The sequence below is a fragment of the Oncorhynchus masou genome, chromosome 8 (assembly GCF_036934945.1).
Source record: "Oncorhynchus masou masou isolate Uvic2021 chromosome 8, UVic_Omas_1.1, whole genome shotgun sequence".
Classification (NCBI taxonomy): domain Eukaryota; kingdom Metazoa; phylum Chordata; class Actinopteri; order Salmoniformes; family Salmonidae; genus Oncorhynchus; species Oncorhynchus masou.
Genome location: NC_088219.1, coordinates 10,660,812 through 10,678,773, shown reverse-complemented (window position 1 = coordinate 10,678,773; position 17,962 = coordinate 10,660,812). Strand labels below are relative to the sequence as shown.

The 17,962-nt window shown below is 44.4% G+C and overlaps 1 protein-coding gene across 1 annotated transcript in view; it reads right to left on the bottom strand.

The window, feature by feature from the left end:
• LOC135544061 (serine/threonine-protein kinase TAO1-like) overlaps positions 1–17,962 on the bottom strand; it is a 65,536-nt gene that overhangs the window by 40,549 nt on the left and 7,025 nt on the right. Inside the window, exons 3-11 of the mRNA XM_064971426.1 lie at positions 14,952–15,238; positions 14,632–14,703; positions 13,564–13,665; positions 13,341–13,386; positions 13,103–13,199; positions 12,427–12,540; positions 11,749–11,840; positions 11,541–11,634; positions 3,419–3,500 (exon numbers count right to left, since the gene is read on the bottom strand). Coding sequence (XP_064827498.1) covers positions 3,419–3,500; positions 11,541–11,634; positions 11,749–11,840; positions 12,427–12,540; positions 13,103–13,199; positions 13,341–13,386; positions 13,564–13,665; positions 14,632–14,703; positions 14,952–15,083 — 831 coding nt within the window. The 5' untranslated portion in view covers positions 15,084–15,238. The remainder of the gene's footprint in view (positions 1–3,418; positions 3,501–11,540; positions 11,635–11,748; positions 11,841–12,426; positions 12,541–13,102; positions 13,200–13,340; positions 13,387–13,563; positions 13,666–14,631; positions 14,704–14,951; positions 15,239–17,962) is intronic.

Genomic DNA, 17,962 nt, shown 5'->3' with positions numbered 1-17,962 from the left:
TTTTTTAGGGCAATGTGAACGCAAAGCTTCGCAGGTTTGCTTGTCATTATTCCTGCATGACACACTAGACTACTGCAACATCGTTTCCCCTGACATAAACCCTGACACACTAGACTACTGCAACACCGTTTCCCCTGACATAACCCCTCACACTAGACTACTGCAACACCGTTTCCCCTGCTATAACCCCTCACACTAGACTATTGCAACACCGTTTCCCCTGACATAACCCCTCACACTAGACTACTGCAACACCGTTTCCCCTGACATAACCCCTCACACTAGACTACTGCAACACCGTTTCCCCTGACATAACCCCTCACACTAGACTACTGCAACACCGTTTCCCCTGACATAACCCCTCACACTAGACTACTGCAACACCGTTTCCCCTGCTATAACCCCTCACACCTCTACTGCAACACCGTTTCCCCTGACATAACCCCTCACATTGGTGCCATAGGAGAAGATGGTGTGCAGGTTTGCAGAAAGAAAATGTGTGCAGTCGTTGGATATGGATTAGCAATTGTCAAGGATGCACAGAAATGCCAAAATATGCGTGGATTTTTTTTGTTCAGATTATGTGTTTGCAATATGTGATCTATAGGCTGGGTGTTAAGTTAGTGGTATATTCCAGATGGGTTTGAATAGAGAGAAGACAGTAATCTATAGGCTGGGAACTAATTCTCGCTCTTAAAGGGGCAGTCGCCTATATTGGGTGTATAAATTCATTATTCAATCTGCAGTTAACTCTTATGCTATTTATTCTGTTACAAATAATATTTACATGTTAATAGTATCTTCTGATTACATTTATTATGTCTCATATTTTGCATTGATTATTATTATTATTTGTAGTTTTTCACGGCTTTTCCCCCCCAATTTCGTGGAATCCAAATTGGTAGTTACAGTCTTGTCTCATCGCTGTAACTCCCGCACGAACACAACCAAGCCGCACTGCCCACTTAACCAGGAAGCGAGCTGCACCAATGTGTCGGAGGAAACACCGTACACCTGGCGACCGTGTCAGCGTGCACTGCGCTCGGCCCGTCACAGGAGTCGCTAGTGCACGATGGGACAAGAACACGATGCTGGGCCAATTGTGCACCGACCCATGGGTCTCCCGGTCGCTTCCGGCTGCGACAGAGCCTGGAATTGAACCCAGAATCTTTAGTGGCACAGCCAGTACTGCGATGCCCTGCGCCACTCAGAAGACTATTGTCTCATATTTTAACCAATTGCAATCTATAAGATTCCAAAATGTAAGTTGGCTGTATCACAACCAGCCGTGATTGGGAGTCCCATAGGGCTGAGCACAATTAGCCCAGCGATGTCTGGGTTTGGCCAGTGTAGGTCGTCATTATAAATAAGATTTTCTTCTGAACTGACTTGCCTAGTTAAATAAAGGTTAAATATATATTTTTAGGTGTGTGTGTGTGTGTGTGTGTGTGTGTGTGTATATATATATATACATACACACACACAGCTCAAAAAAAATAAAGGGAACACAAGAATAACACATCCTAGATCTGAATGAATGATTTTTATTTAAAAAATAATAATAATCTTTACATAGTTGAATGTGCTGACAACAAAATCACACAAAAATGATCAATGGAAATCAAATTTATCAACCCATGGAGGTCTGGATTTGGAGTCACGCTCAAAATTAAAGCGGAAAACCACACTACAGGCTGATCCAACTTTGATGTAATGTCCTTAAAACAAGTCAAAATGAGGCTCAGTAGTGTGTGTGGCCTCCACGTGCCTGTATGACCTCCCTACAACGCCTGGGCATGAGGAGCATGAACAGTCTCCTGGACAGTCTGTGGTGCAACGTGGCGTTGGTGGATGGCGCGAGACATGATGTCCCAGATGTGCTCAATTGGATTCAGGTCTGGGGAACGGGCGGGCCAGTCCATAGCATCAATGCCTTCCTCTTGCAGGAACTGCTGACACACTCCAGCCACATGAGGTCTTGCATTGTCTTGCATTAGGAGGAACCCAGGGCCAACCGCACAAGCATATGGTCTCACAAGGTGTCTGAGGATCTCATCTCGGTACTTAACGGCAGTCAGGCTACCTCTGGCGAGCATATGGAGGGCTGTGCGGACCCCAAAGAAATGCCACCACACACCATGACTGATCCACCGCCAAACCGGTCATGCTGGAGGATGTTGCAGGCAGCAGAACTTTCTCCACGGCGTCTCCAGACTGTCACGTCTGTCACATGTGCTCAGTGAAAACCTGCTTTCATCTGTGAAGAGCACAGGGCGCCAGTGGCGAATTTGCCAATCTTGGTGTTCTCTGGCAAGTGCCAAACGTCCTGCACGGTGTTGGGCTGTAAGCACAACCCCCACCTGTGGACGTCGGGCACTCATACCACCCTCATGGAGTCTGTTTCTGACCGTTTGAGCAGACACATGCACATTTGTGGCCTGCTGGAGGCAGTACTCCTCCTGCTCCTCCTTGCACAAAGGCGGAGTGTGCGGTCCTGCTGCTGGGTTGTTTCCCTCCTACGGCCTCCTCCACGTCTCCTGATGTACTGGCCTGTCTCCTTGTAGCGCCTCCATGCTCTGGACACTACGTTGTAGACTCCGTCTCATGCTACCACTAAAGTGAAAGCACCGCCAGCATTCAAAAGTGACCAAAACATCAGCCAGGAAGCATAGGAACTGAGAAGTGGTCTGTGGTCACCACCTGCAGAACCACTCCTTTATTGGGGGTGTCATGCTAATTGCCTATAATTTCCACCTGTTGTCTATTCCATTTGACCAACAGCATGTGAAATGTATTGTCAACCAGTGTTGCTTCCTAAGTGGACAGTTTGATTTCACAGAAGTGTGATTGACTTCAAGTTACATTGTGTTGTTTAAGTGTTCCCTTTATTTTTTTGAGCAGTATATATATATATATATAAATAAATCTAGCTGTCGGAGAACAGATTCTGATGGAATGGCTCGTCCTGCACTTTGTAAAAACCCCAAAGTGCATTGAGTGAATATCTTGGTTCGGTTTTTTAAACATAGTGATGTGAATGCAACAAGTACTCGGTCCACAAAATAGGTGAAGTAAACTATTTTGTGAATATAAAGAGAACAGTTCTTTAGCTTTTTTTTTTTTTTAAACCCCCGAGACATTAAAGAGGACTGAGATCGGTTATTTTAAAAGAGGACTATATGTGATTTTTTTTTTTAAACCCCCGAGACATTAAAGAGGACTGAGATCGGTTATTTTAAAAGAGGACTATATGTGATTTTTTTTTTTAAACCCCCGAGACATTAAAGAGGACTGAGATCGGTTATTTTAAAAGAGGACTATATGTGATTTTTTTTTTTAAACCCCCGAGACATTAAAGAGGACTGAGATCGGTTATTTTAAAAGAGGACTATATGTGATTTTTTTTAAGTGTTCTCACGTTTAGTAGATGGTCAGACTTGGGTCTATCCTGGGGGATTTTCTGAAGGCAGGAATCAACAAAGTTTCTAAAGTAATCCGTCCTGCATAGAGAGAGGAAGGGAAGGAGGGAAGGAGGGGGGGATAAAGAGCAAGTGAAGAAGAAAAAAACATTGTCACAATTACATTGATGTAACAGTAAAAATCCGTCACCTGTGATAGCCCTAATGCGTAATAGCTATAGCACTACAATAAAATGCTATATCCTTGTGAAATTACCTGGAGTTGTGTGTGTGTGTATGTCTCTCAGGGTTTCCGTTATGAAAATGTGGCACCGGACATTTAAGAAATGTACCGGACCCCGTACGTATTGGGTGCGTACCCTGATTAGGGAGTCCACCCACGGTGCTCAGAATGACAGAAAGCACATTTTGATCATGGTAATTCATCTGAACAGAACGAGTGGAGGAAGCAACGATGTGTCCTTCTTTACCGCATTGAAGACGTTAGAAGAACTGGCCACCTTTACTTTTCCTTAGACAACAAGATGAGTAACGAACAGCTAAATCACTAGCCAAGGCATATGAGCCGGCTCGTGTGAGTTAAGTTTGGGGGAAGCAAATGTTCACCGTGAATGCACCTTTAAAATAAAGCATTCCATGCATCATCACTTTTGCAGAGACGGATGTAAGACAGTCCACCATTCAGAATGTGATGAATCGATTGGCTAGTCATGATTTAGGTTTATAATACAAGTGAATCACTGTTCACAAAAAAGACAGTTCAATGCGTGGCTGAGTGGCGTGTAGAGTAGAGGCCTGCGCTATAGGCCATATCAGACATGTTTCTTCTCTCATTGCACGGGAAAACACATTTCATACAATTCCACTACACTTTGTATGACTGGAGACATCAGCTGAATCTTTTCTTAATATGACAAATAACAGGGTAGCTTACTCTACTGACAATGACAGATCTATAACATCAGCGTTGTCCATATCAACAGGCCTCAGAGAAGGGGAGACACATAGAAAATGACGTCCATCTAAACTGGAGGAGGAAAGTATTGTCCAGAAACAAACATGAGTGACACTGACCCAACGATTATAAAGAGTGAACATGCTCAGTGCCCACTCACTGGGGATACAGCTGATGCTCTCTGCTGGTGCCAATAAGCTAGCATATAGGACGACTATTGTTCGCTCAATTAAGTTGAGAATTTTGATAAATATAAAGACAGGTTAGAGTCTTTTATTTGCTTTACAACAGCCATTTGTTTTCCAAACTATGTTTTCTCACGATTTCATTTAGAAATATAGCGATATGGCTGGCAGGGCCCCTATACTTTTCACTGACAGTCACAACTCATCTATTTGGTATTTGCAGCACGCGCTGCTTTTCATTTTGGCAATTTAATTCAATTCACTTATCAAAAGCTTCCCTAAGCCTTATGGACGTGCTGCCTATGTCAATCTACTATCCCCCACAGTAGAACAGTGTACCTATTCTATTGGTCAGCTTGTCGAGAAAGAAATAGCCGAAACAGACTCTGGGACAGTTGCGGGACAATAGAACCCAAATTCATACAACCAGTAGGCATAGGCTACATTTAAAAAATAAAAAAAACATCCAAAAGCAATGAGGCTCATGCAACATATTAGACCGTTTAGCTTAAAATGTTGATAAACTGTTATTTCTTCACATTATTAGGGCAGCAATGCGCCAAGGACGTTAGGCTACGCGGGAATGTGAATTTGGCTACTGGACAATGAAAGAAAGTTACGAACCAATAGAACACGAGAGAAATAGCTTACTGGTTTCAATGGCCTGTCTTCAGACAAGTCTATCAGATAATTGCCTCCACTGATTTTGCCTTTAGGCTACTTTGAAGCAAGGTAAAACATGCCTCATAAAACATCCCCGTGTAAATATAGTTATTCCTTGTTTTTTCGTGAAAACCTCATATATAGTTCAATATTACTTTCCATCTACGGACTGAACTCTCCTGCATCCCGCCTCACCCAATGTGGTACGGATCTGCTATTTTGTATACTTAGAAACTGGAACAACCATCAAAAGCTAGCCAGCTAAGTGGCTACTAGCTAGTAGTCAAATAGCCATTGCCAGGCCAATCTGCTAGGACCATTTCCCGGCTAGCTGAAGAGGCCCATCAGCCACTCCTTGGGCTACAATACCTATTTTGCCATAACAACGTAATTCTGCCCGATGGGGATTTTTCAACTGGCTCCTCCGTCGCGACATCCCCTGAATGCCATACCGCTAGCCGTGGCCTGCTAGCTGTCTAGAGCACATCGGACTGTTAGCTTAAGAGGCCCATCGGACAAATTCTTTGGCCACTATACCTATTTTGCCAATTGGGTGCCAAAACAGACTTTCTTCCGTCGCGACTTCCCTCAAAGACCCTTCCGCTAGCTTGCTATCCCCGGCCCACAAGCTGCCTGAAGCCACTCACTGGACTCCTATGATCACTCGGCTACGCATGCCTCTTGCTAACGTCAATATGCCTTGTCCATTGCTGTTTTGGTTAGCAATTGTTGCCTTATTTCACTGTAGAACCTCTAGCCCTGCTCAATACGCCTTAGTTAACACTTTAGTTCCACCTCCCACACATGGGGTGACATCACCTGGTTTAAATTATATTCAAGACAATAAATCTCTTTCATCGTCACTCTATGCACAGGTTTACCCCCACTGTATTCACATCCTACATCCTTTGTCTGTACATTATGCCTTGAATCTATTCTACCGTGCCCAGAAACCTGCTCCTTTTACTCTGTTCTGAATGTACTAGATGACCAGTTCTGTTAGCCTTTAGCCGACCCTTATCCTACTCCTCCTCTGTTCCTCTGGTGATGTGGAGGTTAATCCAGACCCTGCAGTGCCTAGCTCCACTCCCATTTCCCAGGCGCTATCATTTGTTGACTTCTGTAACCGTAAAAGTCTTTATTCACTGCCCTAGCACACTCTGCCAACCTGGATGTCATGTCTGAATCCTGGCTTAGGAAGCCCACCAAAAACCCTGAAATTTCCATCCCTAACTATAACATTTTCCAACAAGATGCCAAAGGGGGCGGAGTTGCAATCTACTGCAGGGATAGCCTGCAGCAGAGTTCTGTCCTACTATCCAGGTCTGTACCCAAACAATTTGAGCTTCTACTTTTTTTAAATCCACCTCTCCAGAAACAAGTCTCTTACCGTTGCCGCTTGCTTTAGACCACCCTCTGCGCCCAGCTGTGCCCTGGACACCATATGCTAATTGATTGCCCCCAATCTATCTTCAGAGCTTGTGCTGCTAGGTGACCTAAACTGGGACATGCTTAACACGCCGGCCATCCTACAATCTAAGCTTGATGCTCTCAATATCACACAAATTATCAAGGAACCCACCAGGTACAACCCCAAATCTGTAAACACGGGCACCCTCATAGATATCATCCTAACCAACCTGCCCTCCAAAATACACCTCTGCTGTTTTCAACCAGGATCTCAGCAATCACTGCCTCATTGCCTGCGTCCGTAATGGGTCTGCGGTCAAGCGACACCCCTCATCACTGTCAAACGCTCCCTAAAACATTTCAGCGAGAAGGCCTTTCTAATCGACCTGGCCGGGTATCCTGGAAGGATATTGACCTCATTCCATCAGTAGAGAACACCTGGTTGTTCTTTAAAAAAGTGTTTTCCTCACCGTCTAACATAAGCATGCACCGTTCAAAAAATGTAAAACCAGGAACAGATAAAGCCCTTGGTTCACTCCAGAACTGACTGCCCTTGACCAGCACAAAAACATCCTGTGGCGTACTGCATTAGCACCGAATAGCCCCCGCGATAAGCCACTATTCAGGGAAGTTAGGAACCAATATACACAGGCAGTTAGGAAAGCAAAGGCTAGCTTTTTCAAACAGAAATTTGCATCCTGTAACACAAACTCCAAAAAGTTCTGGGACACTGTAAAGTCATGGAGAATGGAGAATAAGAGCACCTCCTCCCAGCTGCCCACTGCACTAAGGCTAGGATAAATCCACCGATAAATCCGCGCAAATGGAGAATTTCAATAAGCATTTTTCTACGGCTGGCCATGCTTTCCACCTAGCTACCCCGACCCCGGTCAACAGCCCTGCACCCCTCACCGCAACTTGCACAAGCCTCTCCCATTTCTCCTTCACCCAAATCCAGATAGCTGATGTTCGAAAAGAGCTGCAAAATCTGGACCCTACAAATCAGCCGAGCTAAACTATCTGGACCCTCTCTTCCTAAAATTATCTGCCAAAATTGTTGCAACCCCTATTACTAGCTTGCTCAACCTCTCTTTTGTATCGTCTGAGATCCCCAAAGACTGGAATGCCACGGTAATCCCCCTCTTCAAAGGGGGAGACACTGTAGACCCAAACTGCCACAGACCTATATCTATCATACCCTGCCTTTCCAAAGTCTTCAAAAGCCAAGTTAACCTGTTGAGTGTAGGGGGCAGTATTTTGATGTTTGGATGAAAAACATACCCAAATTAAATTGCCTATTTCTGAGGCCCAGAAGCTAGAATATGCATATAATTGTCAGATTAGGATAGAAAACTCTAAAGTTTCCAAAACTGTCAAAATATTGTATGTGAGTATAACAGAACTGATATTGCAGGCGAAAACTTGAGGAAAATCCAACTAGGAAGTGCCTCTTATTTTGAAAACTCCCTGTTCCATTGCATGCCTTCCCTCCATTTAAAGGGATATCAACCAGATTCCTTTCCCTATGGCTTCCACATGGTGTGAACAGTCTTTAGAAAAACAGTCTTTATTCTGAAAAATTAGCGAGAACGATCACATCGCATCAGTGGATGGCTGGGTGCCAGCAGAGTTTTGCATGCGCAACAGCTTGGAGCAGACATTTTCTCTCTCTCTCATATTGAAAAAGCTACAGTCCAGTTGAAAAATTATCGATTAGTTATTGTCAAAACAACCTGAGGATTGATTATAAAAAACATTTTTCTACGAACTTTACGGATACTATTTGGAATTTTCGTCTGCCCCGTCGTGACCGCTCGAGTCTGTGAATTACTCAACAAAACGGGCCAACCAAATGGAGGTATTTTGGATATAAAAAGAATCTTTATGGAACATTTATTGTGTAACTGGGAGTCTCTTGAGTGCAAACATCTGAAGATCATCAAAGGTAAGCGATTCATTTTATTGCTTTTCTGACTTTCGTGACCAATCTACTTTGCTGCTAGCTGTTTGTAATGTTTTGTCTGCTGAGAGAGATGACCTTAAAAAAAGCTTGGTTTTCTTTAGCTGTAAAGCTTTTTTGAAATCTGACACGCCAGGTGGATTAACAACAAGCTAAAACTGTGTTTTGTTATATTGCATTTGTGATTTCATGAAAATTAAATATTTTTAGTAATTTAATTTGAATTTGGCACTCTGCAATTCAGCGGATGTTGACAAAAATGATCCCGCTAACGGGATGGGTGCGCCAAGAAGTTAAACAGATCACTGACCATTTCGAATCCCACCGTACCTTCCCCGCTATGCAATCTGGTTTCCGAGCTGGTCACGGGTGCACCTCAGCCACGCTCAAGGTCCTAAACAATATCATAACAGCCATCGATAAGAGACAATACTGTGCAGCTGTATTCATCAACCTGGCCAAGGCTTTTGACTCTGTCAATCACCACATTCTTATCGGCAGACTCAACAGCCTTGGTTTATCAAATGACTGCCTAGCCTGGTTCACCAACTACTGCTCTGATAGAGTTCAGTGTGTCAAATCAGAGGGCCTGTTGTCCGGGCCTCTGGCAGTCTCTATGGGGGTGCCACAGGGTTCAATTCTCGGGCCGACCCTTTCTCTGTATACATCAATGATGTCGCTCTTGCTGCTGGTGATTCTCTGATCCACCTCTACGCAGACGACACCATTCTGTATACTTATGGCCCTTCTTTGGAGACTATGTTAACAAACCTCCAGACGAGCTTCAATGCCATACAACTCTCCTTCCATGGCCTCCAACTGCTCTTAAACGCAAACAAAACTAAATGCATGCTCTTCAACCGATCGCTGCCCTCACCTACCCACCCGTCCAGCATCACTACTCTGGACAGTTCTGACTTAGAATATGTAGACAACTGCAATACCTAGGTGTCTGGTTAGACTGTAAACTCTCCTTCCAGACTCACATTAAGCATCTCCAATCCAAAATTAAATATAGAATCGGCTTCCTATTTCACAACAAAGCATCCTTCACTCATGCTGCCAAGCATACCATAGTAAAACTGACTGTCCGCCGAAGTCAAGGATCGGTAGATGTCATATACAAAATAGCCCCCAACACTCTACTCAGCAAATTGGATGCAGTCTATCACAGTGTCATCTGTTTTGTCACCAAAGCCCCATATACTACCCACCAATGCGACCTGTATGCTCTCGTTGGCTGGCCCTCGCTTAATATCCGTCGCCAAACCCACTTAGCTCACCATAGCAGCACACGCTCCAGCAGGTATCTCTCACTGGTCACCATAGCAGCACACGCTCCAGCAGGTATATCTCACTGGTCACCATAGCAGCACCCCCTCCAGCAGGTATATCTCACTGGTCACCATAGCAGCACACGCTCCAGCAGGTATATCTCACTGGTCACCATAGCAGCACACGCTCCAGCAGGTATATTTCACTGGTCACCATAGCAGCACACGCTCCAGCAGGTATATCTCACTGGTCACCATAGCAGCACCCCCTCCAGCAGGTATATCTCACTGGTCACCATAGCAGCACACGCTCCAGCAGGTATATCTCACTGGTCACCATAGCAGCACACGTTCCAGCAGGTATATCTCACTGGTCACCATAGCAGCACACGCTCCAGCAGGTATATCTCACTGGTCACCATAGCAGCACACGCTCCAGCAGGTATATCTCACTGATCACCATAGCAGCACACGCTCCAGCAGGTATATCTCACTGATCACCATAGCAGCACACGCTCCAGCAGGTATATCTCACTGATCACCATAGCAGCACACGCTCCAGCAGGTATATCTCACTGGTCACCATAGCAGCACACGCTCCAGCAGGTATATTTCACTGGTCACCATAGCAGCACACGCTCCAGCAGGTATATCTCACTGGTCACCCCCAAAGCCAATTCCCCCTTCAGCCGCCTTACAGTTCTCCGCTGCCAATGGCTGGAACGAACTGCAAAAGTCACTGAAGCTGGAGACTCATATCTCCCTCACTAGCTTTAAGCACCAGGTGTCAGAGCAACTCACATATCACTGCACCTGTACATAGCCAATCTGTAAATAGCCCATCCAACTACCTCATCACCATATTGTTATTTATTTTGCTCCTTTGCCCCCCCAGTATCGCTACTTGCACACTCATCTTCTGCACATTTATCACTCCAGTGTTTAATTTGCCATACTGTAATAATTCGCCACTATGGCCTATTTATTGCCTCACCCCCTTTATCCTAACTCATTTGCACGCACTATATATATAGAATTTCTCTACTGTATTATTGACTGTATGTTTGTTTATTCCATGTGTAACTCTGTGTTGTTGTTTGTGTCGCACTACTTTGCTTTATCTTGGCCAGGTCGCAGTTGTAAATGAGAACTAGTTTTCAACCATCCTACCTGGTTAAATAAAGGTGAACAATTTTTTTTTTATAATATGTTGTAAAATGTTCAGCTTTCAAGTATATGTTTTCAAAATGCACCCTGCCTCCACCTCATTGCAAAGTAGTGTGTGACATGCTGACGAAGCCTGCCTTCCAGTATGCATTTGAATGGCAAATGGGAAGCGTGTTTCAATTACCAGTTTAGAAATAAAAATAGTAGCTCTTTAATCGTGGCCCAATTTTTTTTATTTTTTTTTCCTGTCAACAGGACTGGCCTTATAAAAGCACAGTCTGACAGATTTTCCACATGTGATCAGATAGAACGAATATACACACACACGGCAATTTAATTCCACTACATAGGCTAAAAATATTTATTCCGCAATGGGATTCCTTTTTCACGCCCACACTATTGGCCGGTACAAATTCGATTTCTCTGCACTGAACGTTTTTTACGGTTAACGGAAACTCTGGTGTGTGTGTCTGTGTGTGTGTGATAGCCTGTGTATAACACACTTACCAGTCGCTGGACTGCAGCGTAGGGCTCTCATTCTGCGCTATGTGGTATAAGGCACTCATAGCGTTCATATTGAACAGAGGAGGCTTTCTCTCCGCTGCACGCAAGACAAGAGTTACACACACATTAGTCACATACACAGACATGTGTTTACATACACGGTATGTTGCACATATAAACAACCGAAAACCACCCACACACATCTACCTACCTAGTTCTACACAGGTGATCCCCAGGGACCAGACGTCCACCTTCCCGTCATACTGGCCCTCGTCCATGGCCAAGATCACTTCTGGGGCCATCCTGGAGAGAGAGGGGGAGGGGGAAGAGCAAGGAGGAAGTGAAGAGGAGAGAGAGATAGACAGAGAGCTCAATTACAATCATTGAACATTTTGCCAACAGAGATGGTGCATAATGGCACAGGTCGAGCCTATAGGAAAGGCACGTCAGGGTCGAGCCTATAGAAAAGGCACGTCAGGGTCGAGCCTATAGAAAAGTCACGTCAGGGTCGAGCCTATAGGAAAGGCACGTCAGGGTCGAGCCTATAGGAAAGGCACGTCAGGGTCGAGCCTATAGGAAAGGCACGTCAGGGTCGAGCCTATAGGAAAGGCACGTCAGGGTCGAGCCTATAGGAAAGGCACGTCAGGGTCGAGCCTATAGGAAAGGCACGTCAGGGTCGAGCCTATAGGAAAGGCACGTCAGGGTCGAGCCTATAGGAAAGGCACGTCAGGGTCGAGCCTATAGGAAAGGCACGTCAGGGTCGAGCCTATAGGAAAGGCACGTCAGGTAGAGCCTATAGAAGGCATGTCAAGAAATAAAAACTGGTCATCACACGGTCAAAGCTTCACCCCCTGGTAGACCCCGCTGACTGTTGCCGACTGTCCCTCACCAATATGGAGTCCCCACAAAAGAGTTGGCTGGCGAGGCAATGGAGGCGGAGCCAAAGTCAGCGAGCTTGACCTGTCCTGGCTCCGTCAGGAGGATGTTACCAGCCTTGATGTCTCTGGAGAGGGATGGAGAGGGAGAGAGAACGAGATTTTCAAAACAGTACTTTGGACCACATGCTAATCTCGTTATGGACAAGTACCACTGGGTCGGTAGGTGTAATCTCATTATGGACAAGTACCACTGGGTCAGTAGGTGTAATCTCATTATGGACAAGTACCACTGGGTCAGTAGGTGTAATCTCGATATGGACAAGTACCACTGGGTCAGTAGGTGTAATCTCGATATGGACAAGTACCACTGGGTCAGTAGGTGTAATCTCATTATGGACAAGTACCACTGGGTCAGTAGGTGTAATCTCATTATGGACAAGTACCACTGGGTCAGTAGGTGTAATCTCGATATGGACAAGTACCACTGGGTCAGTAGGTGTAATCTCATTATGGACAAGTACCACTGGGTCAGTAGGTGTAATCTCGATATGGACAAGTACCACTGGGTCAGTAGGTGTAATCTCATTATGGACAAGTACCACTGGGTCAGTAGGTGTAATCTCATTATGGACAAGAACCACTGGGTCAGTAGGTGTAATTTTGTTCCTGAATACTCCTCTGTCTCACCTGTGAATCATGTTGTGGGAGTGAAGGTAGGCCAACCCCTGCAAAGCTCCGTGGGTAATGGCAGCGATCTCCATTTCCTGAAGGGGATTTTTATGAACTACAGGATGAGTGAGAGAGGATATTTTAGAAAACATTTGCTAAAAATTTGTAAAAAGACACATTGTGTCAAACAGAGTCTATATTGACCAAGATGTAGTACAACACAAAGAGGAAGGTTAATGTTTCTAGATTGTTTTACCTTCTAGAACATCAGAAGCAGAGCCCAGACAGTACTCCATCACCAGCTAAACACACAGAACACATCCAGGAAGAAAACAGGTCCATGGATATACACCTGAAGGTAAGGTTACTGAAACATCTCAGTGGGAGTTTTAACCTCAAAATGTGTGTGAGGGTGTGTTTTTCTGGGTTTCATAGGTAGTAGCCCTCCATACTCCACTGTGTGTGTGTGTGTGTCTTACCCATGCTGTGTGTTCTCGTAGGTAGCAGCCCTTGTACTCTATGCTGTTGGGATGTTGAATCCTCTGGAGAAACTTCACCTCTTTTATGATGTCCTGCCATTTCTGAGAGAGATATTGTTTTATTTTATTTTTTAAATACCTGTATTGGCCCAAAAGCTGAATCATTAAAAACAAAGAAAGAGTGAGAGAAAGAAGGAGGGAGAGCGTAAAAATATTTTAAATGAAGAACAAGCCATATAAAGAAAGACATGGTGAAACTACAAATGAGTTATTGGTTCAACCAACACACCTGGGGAAATGAGATGGGTGCAGAGTGACTACTCAGATCACTCTGAATGAACACAAAATATTCAGAGAATTCTGTAAGTCTCCATTAAGGGTATGTTCTCATACGTGACACACATCCGGAAGGGTGTTTGTCTGTGTCTATCTACTGGGGTGCTTTTCTTCCTACACAGATTAGGTGTAATCTGATTACAGCTAATCTGAAATTACGAGGAGAGCGAGGCGAAAGTGAAAGTGTATGAGAGCCGTGGGGTGACCTTGGAAATAATGTGTTCAGCTCACATATTTCTATCGGAGAGAGTGTGTGTGTGTGTGTGTGTGTGTGTGTGTCGTCTGAAATGTGTTTCTGTTGAAATAAACTTTCTAAAGGAAGACAGGGGGGGGATGTGTAGCAGTTGGTCTCACCTATCGGGGAGAGTGTGTGTGTGTGTGTGTGTGTGTGTGTGTGTGTGTGTGTGTGTGTGTGTGTGTAGCAGTCGGTCTCACCTATCGGGAGAGTGTGTGTGTGTGTGTGTGTGTGTGTGTGTGTAGCAGTTGGTCTCACCTATCGGGGAGAGTGTGAGTGTGTGTGTGTGTGTGTGTGTAGCAGTTGGTCTCACCTATCGGGGAGAGTGTGAGTGTGTGTGTGTAGCAGTTGGTCTCACCTATCGGGGAGAGTGTGTGTGTGTGTGTGTAGCAGTTGGTCTCACCTATCGGGGAGAGTGTGTGTGTGTGTGTGTGTGTAGCAGTTGGTCTCAGCTATCGGGGAGAGTGTGTGTGTGTGTGTGTAGCAGTCGGTCTCACCTCGTTGGACTGTTTCCCGTTGTAGGACATCTTCTTGATGGCCACCACCTCGGTAGTTCGCACATCCCGCGCCTTAAGACACAGAACACACAGGCCTTAGACACTGAACATACACAGGCAGAGAACACGAACACAGGCCTTATAACACAGACAGAGTAAACACACAGGCCTTAGTCACAGAGAGAACACAGGTGGAACAGTAGGACTATTACAGCACAGGAATCGGTGTGTGTGTGTGTGTGTGTGTGTGTGTGTGTGTGTGTGTGTGTTTGCATGTTTGAGTGTGTGTGTGTGATGTGCATGTTTGAGTGTGTACATACAAAGTAGACTGCTCCAAAGCTGCCATGACCTATCTCTCTGAGGTCAGAGAACAGTTTCTCAGGGTCTTCCTTGAAGAACAGCTCGGCTACATCCGGGTCCTTCAGACTGCCCGCCCGCACAGTGGAGGGCATGCTGGGTAATGTAGTTTGCCGTCTCCCGGCAGGGCGGGGGAAGGAGGAGGGGCCAGCAGACTATCTGGCCGTTGGAGCGCAGCTGTGTCTACGCCAGAGCAGCTGACAACTCATCTGCCAGTGGGGAGGAGCCAGAGGGGCCGGAGCATGGGCACCTGGAGGGTGGGGGAAGAAGAAGTAGGAAGAATATGAGACGGGAACAGCTTTGTTACTCCGCTGGAGAAACATCGGATCAAACATTGCCTCGCACTCAGATTAACCTCATACGCAGCCTATTGTGCACAGCTTGGGAGTGTCCATAGAATAGTTTTATTTACAAAGACATTTTGGTTTTTACTACCTTTTTCTTTGTGCATTTTTATTGTTCAGAAATGTGGTGGGTACTCTCTTGGTCATTAAATTGTTCTAAACTCACTACATTAAATTACACCTGGGAATTCTGGGACATTTATTGGACTTTTCCATCCAGCAGATCTTTAAACTACTGGCCTGGGCGAGCAGACGAACAAACATCATGTGGATTGATCATTGATTTAACATCATGTAGATCTTTAAACTACTGGCCAGGGCGAGCAGACGAACAAACATCATGTGGATTGATCATTGATTTAACATCGTGTAGATCTTTAAACTACTGGTCTGGTCGAGCAGACGCACAAACATCAAGTGGATTGATCATTGATTTAACATCGTGTAGATCTTTAAACTACTGGCCTGGTCGAGCAGACGAACAAACATCATGTGGATTGATCATTGATTTAACATCGTGTAGATCTTTAAACTACTGGCCTGGTCAAGCAGACGCACAAACATCAAGTGGATTGATCATTGATTTAACATCCAGGTTTAAACTTGGCTATTGCCTTAATGAGAGAGAGTTGTGGGGTCAGAGTGCAGTGAGGGATTCAGTGTGTGTGTGTGTGTGTGTGTGTGCGTCATTAAGTCACGTATTGATGAGTGGTGTGTGTTTCATTGACTGTATTGATAAGTGTGTGTGCACTGATTTCTTCTGGGACTGAAACATCAGCCTCTGATGTGGAAATCAACACAGCAGAGCTCTCAATAAAGCACACACCATTATGGGTAAGGGATATAGATATATATATATATGAAGAAAAAAGAGGGGCGAGAGAAAGAGAGGAGAGATTTTGTCTTTATTCTTTATGGAACTTCTGTGAGTGTTATTTGTTTATTATCTATTTCACTAGCTTTGGCAATGTAAACATGTTTCCCATGCCAATAAAGCTCTTAAATTGAATTCACACACAAACATCAAATTAATCAGGTATACAGTGTAGACAGTGTTAATGTTGTAAATGACTATTGTAGCTGGATAGATCAGATTCTAATGGAATATCTACATAGGCGTACAGAGACCCATTATCAGCAACCATCACTTCTGTGTTCCAATGACTTGTTGTGTTAGCTAATCCAAGTGTGTCATTTTAACAGGCTACTTGATCATTTTTAAAACCTTTTGCAATTATGTTAGCACAGCTGAAAACAGTTGTTCTGATTTAAAGAAGCAATAAAACTGTCCTTCTTTAGACTAGTTGAGTATCTGGAGCATCAGCATTTATGTGTTCGATTACAGGCTCAAAATGGCCAGAAACAAAAGAACTTACTTCTGAAACTCGTCAGTCTATTCTTGTTCTGAGAAATGAAGGCTCTTCCATGCAATAAATTGCCATGACACTGAAGATCTTGTACAACGCTATGTACTACTCCCTTCACAGAACAGTGCAAACTGGCTCTAACCAGAATAGAAAGAGTGGGAGGCCCCGGTGCACAACTGAGCAAGAGGACAAGTACATCAGTGTCTAGTTTGAGAAACAGACGCCTCACAAGTCCTCAACCGTTTCCAACTACAATAGTCATTTACAACATTAACAATGTCTACACTGTATTTCTGATCAATTTGATGTTTTTTTAAATGGACCAAAAAAAAAAAAAGTGATTTTCTTTCAAAAACAAGGACATTTCTAAAGCGACCCCAATCTTTTCAACAATGGTGTATGTAGGAATAGTGACTAGGAAACAGGATAGATAATAAACAGTAACAGCAGCATATGTGATGAGTCAAAATATTAGTGCAAAAAGAGTACATGCAGATTGTTAAATAGTTAACCAAATAACTTCCCAGATTAACTATTTAGCAGTCTTTTTGGGGTTAGAAGCCATTCAGGATTCTGTTGGTTCCACGCTTGTCGTGCGGTAGGAGAGAACCGTCTATGACTTGAGTGGCTGGAGTCTATGACAATTTTTAGGGCTATCCTCTCACACCGCCTGGTATAGAGGTCCTGGATGGCAGGGAATTCGGCCCCAGAGATGTACTGGGCCATACTCACTACAGGGGCTGTTACATTGACCGTATTACCGCCAGCTATGGGTCATGAAGGCAGTCAAATTACACATGACCACATAGTCACGGTAACTAGTCTTATTCAAGCTCTGATGCTGCTGATGGTCATCAGTAGCCTACCAAACTTGCTAACTGCCTGGTACTCCGCACTCTATTGTCCCTCTAATCACTCTGACGTCAATGCAAATGTAATTGAAAATCTTATCAAAAAAAAAAACACTTCATGAGAGCCCATGAGCTCATGTTGCGCAACATTTCTATAGGCTTTGCAATTGCGCGAGAAAATAAGAGTGACAGCCTTGATTAAAAAGAGGAGGATCCCATCAGCTTTCTATAGGTTTCTATGGTTAGGCCCATTATAACTTCCCTAATATTAAGCACATTGTTTAGATTTACAACAGGAGTATAGCCTACCTGGCTGGCATGAAAATGAACCATGGGAAAAGCGTCCTCCATTCACTATTTAAGAGCAGAGACGGTCATGTATTTTTCATGTAGTTTCCAGACAGGTGCATGA